The following is a 5,431-nucleotide window of genomic DNA, read 5'->3' as shown; positions in this document are numbered from 1 at the left end:
CTGGGAGCGTGCCACTGCACTCCAGTCTGGGTGACACAGTGAGACTCCAACTCAGAAAAAAAAAAGTATTTCATTGCTTTAAAAAAAAAGCCAACAAAATGAGCACATGCTGTTGGAAAAATGGCACCACCAAACTTGCTTGAAGCAGGGTTGCCACAAACCTTCCATTTGGGAGGAAAACCCCCACCATATCTACAAAGAGCTGTAAAGCAAAGCGCGAGACCATGAAGCATGCCTGTATTGTGGCCATCAAATATAACCAGGCTCCTACTGCAAGCTTCCCACAAAGTCTGTGTCCTCCTACACGTCACCAGTGACACACCCCAGTACCGCGACACAGGCATGTGGAAGAACCACTCTCACATGTAGTAGGCAAAGGGGATCAAGGTTCAACAAAAGAAAATGTAGGAAAATGAGACAAAGCCATAGAGAATCTGCAAGTTTGGCGACTCAGCAAGTCACACCATTTTCCTCACTTCTGAAATGAGTTTCAGACACAATAACCGAACTCAGTGACCAAGCCAGTTCACGGAGTTCTGATGAGCATGGGCATAGTGAGCAGTCACTAACAATACCCACCTGGCAGTAAAGCACTTATATCAGAATCCATAATGAAGGTCTTGACATGTCCCCTTGAAATAAGATGAGGCGTTTGAGCTGCATCCTACTTGCAGCTTTAGACCCAGCCCATAAAATAAGATGGAGGGTACAGCCCACAAAAGAAGGCATCTCCTGGAGATAAAAGAGCCCCAAGTTTTTACAGGAAAGCCAGTTTTATGCCATAAGACGTTAAAGCTCCTGCTTACCAGCAAAACACTTCTGACACACGGCAGTAGGACTTCATGTGTTCTGAATCTTCGTGGAAAAGCTTGGTTTTACATCCTCTCATTCCATTTTGAAGCAGGCTACTGTAAAGGGATGGGATAAACAGAAAGGATAAAAAGAACTAAAAAAGCAAAATGGCCCCTTGTCATCTGCACAGAGTACTTACTGCTGGGGTGACTATCATGCCTTGAGAACCAAGCCTTGCTATGACATGAGGATTGTGACATCAGCCCAAAGGACGACAGCAGACCATGTAAAAAGCGCAGGTAGGAAAACGCAGGCTCTGCCCCAGAAGGCAGGAATGACCACGTCAATTTCCCACAAGTCACTCAGACTCTAAAGGACTCTCACATGTTTGATAATGGCTCAGGAGCCGGGCCGGTAGCCTGGGGACAAAAGGCGTCTCCACCAGAAGAATCTCAGGGTCAAGTCACGTGAGGGTTGGGACACGGCAATGATGATGTTCAAGTTGGCAAACAAGACTCTGTCCATCCCTGTGCAACATGGAGTCAGACTACCCTGGAACTCACTAAATCCAAGACACTACACATTGATTTGTTCTTTTGAAAGAAAACATTAACAATTCCATTTAGTGCATCTTGATCGCTCAACGTGCTAACAGGAGGCATGCCTTGTATTCACTTCTGTGGCAAAACCCACATACTCAGCAACACAGTGCAGGCTCCATCTTCACAACAGCCCAAACACGTGCCCCGTGGAGGTCAGAGCCTGGGACTGCTTCCTACTGTTCCCAAGAAGGAAAGAAACAAACGGAACTCATTAACATCATAAAAATCCATCTACAATGATTTTATTATAAATATGTTCTTTTGGAATAAACAAATATTGCCACCAAGACTATCTGCAAACTTGCTCTAAAAGTAATAAAAGAGGGAGAATGGAACCAGGACCCATGTAGAAATAGAGATAAACAGCAAGGACACCTGCATGCCATGCTCAGTGCCTTTCTCCCAGGAAGGAACAGAAGGGTGACAGGGAAATCGTTTCTCATTTGCCCATTCAGTTAAAATAAGCTTTGAGGTTGGTATCGGCACTTGTTCTGTAAACTGAGCTGGCTCCTCTCCTCAGTCCTGGGAAGCAGAATGGAAGACAGTCAGTCTTCAGACCCCAAGCATCAACAAGAAAGATCTTGACTGTGTATCCAAAGCTCACTGTTCAGGGGCAAAACTGTTCCTTATTTGCCAGGAGTAATGTCGGAGTAATCCTTCAGCACTCCAGCCAAGTGTTCGTTATGAGTCTTAAATCGACGCTTTTTCTGTGAAGCAGGCTTTTTCCTTCTCTGAATAGGGGCCTAAAAGAAAAGGTAAAAATAGAAACAAGAGTTACTCGGAAGGGCAGGATTTAAACATGCCCAGAGACCAGCAGCCAAGGATGCAGGGCTTGGACCTATCCTGCCCTCTGCAGTCCAGCATCACACACCAGCACCGTACATGCCTCAACCAGGCCTGGTACCTTGTCACAGTGAGATGCAAACTCCATCAGGAATAAACGAGCTGGCATGAAAACTCACCAGAATGATTCTAGGCACTAAGTGGGTAAAACAAATACAGCGAAGCTTTTTGGGTTTTATCTGTTATCAGGTTTAAAAATATATCCACCATTACCAGTGAAAAAAGATTAGAAGTAAATGTGGCAAAATACTGAGAAATGGTTGGACACATGAAGGTCTTCAAGTCATTCTGTTCTCCTTTCTTTCAAAATATTAAGCATCGCATGATAAAAAAAAAATAAACACACAAAAATAGGAAACTAGGCAGGACTGCAGTTACACTCACTTGTGAACAGACCACCAGCAAGGAATCCTCCCTTTTTATGTGTCCTAGATAGTCACTAAGTAAAACACATACGCACCCCAGAAAGCCACAAAGAAGACAGGCTACAAAGCATGAGGGAGGACAAGGCGAGAGAGAGGGAGGCTCAGCAGTCACGATCTAGGGTGCTGGAGCATTGTTCCTCACCCTGCTTTGCTCTTGGACTACAGATCGGGTAGCTGGTACAAGGCAATTTACAAGTCTTCAGAAGATTACTGTGCCTAAGGGACCTGAAAATCAAGGACAAATCAGTGTGCTCAGGACTGTGCAGAGTCAGGTGCCAAGACCTCCAGGTTCATGGAGCAAGTGGGAAGCACAGTCAAGGTCCAAAGGCCAAGCAGATGACGCCGCGGGCTCTCAGAGGCGGGGAGAGATGTGTGCGGTGGACTGGAGGTGGAAGGGGGCGGCATGCAGACCTGAGAAACAGTTCCAAGCAACTGCATCTCAAGGGTGGGCACTGCCAGAAAGGAGCTGGAGGTGTGGGAAAGGCTCTCGCAGGCCTAGGGCTGCAGCAAGGCAGGGCCACTGGCCCTCAATACGTCAGACCCAGTCTGGGCTGTGTCTGACCAAATCGCTGGATTAGGACACTGAAAACACAGGCAGGAGAACAACCACCTGTGCTTCAGAAAGCAGAATGGGAGGCAGGCTAGCCTGTTCAAGGACATGGGGCTCAACCGCTTTTTTGGAGATCACATACCACTTTCTTTGGTCCAGACTCCTGCATGGAAGAAATACCCTGTCGCTTCAGATATTCTTCAATTTTCTCCTCATCCATTGAATCCACAGTGACGCTCCTCCACAGCTTCTGAAATTCTGAACCAAAGAGATAGTAGTGGTTATTTTATCATCGATTCTAACGAACCATAGTCTAGCATCTTGGTGATCGCAGTCCAGGCTTCAACATGATCTCCTCTGGATCTAAACAAGCAAATCCATCACTATAAAAACAAAGAAACCGGGCAAGAGCATTCACATTATGGAGCCTGTGCAGGTAAGAGCCTGGAGACAGAGCTGCACCCGCGCAGCTTCAGAGGCCAGCAAGCGAAGGGCGACGTGACCGAGGCTGCCCGGCTTTCCTGGGAAGAAAGTCCCTCTTCCTGAGACTCCTCCATTTTGAGCAAAGAGCTCCAATTCCTGCCTGGCTCCCCAGCTCAGTACCCTCCACCTCCTCTCCAGCTGACAACAGGGAAATGCAGTCGATGGCAGTGAAATGCTGTAACTATTTACTTGCAAAAGGAACTTCTGAAACCAAATAGCCTTGGGGTTGGTGACTAAGAGGACATGAAAGAGAAAGGGAGAAAGAAATGAAACAGAAACACTGTCTCCCCCAACCCCAACACAAGGAGGATGCCACCATCTGGCCTAAGGCCCGTGTCTTGTCCTCAGAGGCCTGTGCTCCCTCTGCCACATCTCCATTTTTGCAATCAAAAGAGATCACAACTGGGACACACCCGAAATGAAAGTTGTTCACACCTTACTTTCTGAACCTATAGACAAATGGGCTCTAACACCTGGGTTCACTTAATTACCAGCATCTACTTTTTCTTTTCTTTTTTTTGAGTTGGAGTCTCACTCTGTCACCAAGACTGGAGTGCAATGGCCACTCTTGGCCACTGCAGCCTCGACCTGCTGGGGTCCGGCAATCTTTCCGCCTCAGGCTTCCAAGTAGCTGGAACTACAGGCGCATGCTACCACGCCCGGCTGATTTTTTATTTATGGTAGAGATGAGGTCTCGCCAAGTTGCCCAGGCGGGTCTCGAACCCACGGACCCAGGCAGTCCACTCACCTCAGCCTCCCAAAGGCACGGGATTACAGGCTGAGCACCAGCATCTACTTTCAAACACAAAGAGCTTCTGACAGCAAAGCCATAACCCTTACATACTCTTACCAAGAAAAAGGGAAGGTCCCTGAGTGCTGGGGTAGTTTCTGGGCCCCTGCTTGAATTCCTCCCTCCCCCATCCCTGCACAGCACCGCCCTCCCTTCTTCCTTCCAGGGCATTAACTTTCCATAGCACAGACAACTCTGGGATGGAACAAAATGCTCTTCCATTTCCTCTATTCTTCCATCCTCCTTTCTTATTTCAGTCCCTACTACGTGAAGCAAATGATGCCAAACAGTCGGGACTATGGTAACACTGTGGAAACCTCTTTTCTGCTATACACCCTGAAGCTTTTTGTTACTGGTGACCAAATGCAAAAATGGAATAACCTACTACAAAGGATTCAACCTAGGTACAACCCAAAATACCTCTAAGTATTTTTCAATTTCCATAGATAGATTGGGGTTCTTTCTACTACATGCTCACTGAACTTCTACCTGCATATGTTATGGATATTACTAACTGGCACCAAATGTTTGTCTGCATGACTTTCTCAGCCTCCTGAGTAAGCTCCTTGAGGGCAGGGAACCCTATTCATCCAGTTCCCACAGCAGTCGGCAGTGGACCTAGCACACACAGGCTGTCAACAGCTTGACTACTGAATGGATGAAATACTACGGTCTACATGGCCTAGACAACACAAACTAATTTTTCTTTTCACATTGTTTAGACTTAAGATATTAAAACTTACTAACACCGACACACTACTATTAACTCACTGACAGACCTTACTCACATTTGACTAGTTTCACCACCAATGCCTTTTCCTGGTCCAGAATCCATACCAGGATCCCACACTGTATTCATTCACCACATCTCCTTAGTACCCTCCAATCTCTAGGCCCTCCCAATTCTTCTCTGTTTCTCCTGACCATGACACTTTTTTTTTTTTTT

At 46.6% G+C, this 5,431-nt stretch overlaps 1 protein-coding gene across 1 annotated transcript in view; it reads right to left on the bottom strand.

Moving 5' to 3' along the window:
- Window positions 1-1,605: 1,605 nt before the first annotated feature.
- The window catches only part of GTF2E2 (general transcription factor IIE subunit 2), an 83,101-nt gene continuing 79,275 nt past the window's right edge, over window positions 1,606-5,431 (bottom strand). Inside the window, exons 7-8 of the mRNA XM_008060309.1 lie at window positions 3,355-3,470; window positions 1,606-2,137 (exon numbers count right to left, since the gene is read on the bottom strand). Of these exons, the coding sequence (XP_008058500.1) occupies window positions 2,021-2,137; window positions 3,355-3,470 (233 nt within the window). The 3' untranslated portion in view covers window positions 1,606-2,020. The remainder of the gene's footprint in view (window positions 2,138-3,354; window positions 3,471-5,431) is intronic.

The sequence above is a fragment of the Carlito syrichta genome, unplaced genomic scaffold, assembly GCF_000164805.1.
Source record: "Carlito syrichta isolate Samal-C Ts95f unplaced genomic scaffold, Tarsius_syrichta-2.0.1 Scaffold304591, whole genome shotgun sequence".
Lineage (NCBI taxonomy): Eukaryota > Metazoa > Chordata > Mammalia > Primates > Tarsiidae > Carlito > Carlito syrichta.
This window is presented reverse-complemented; position numbering and strand designations above follow the sequence as displayed.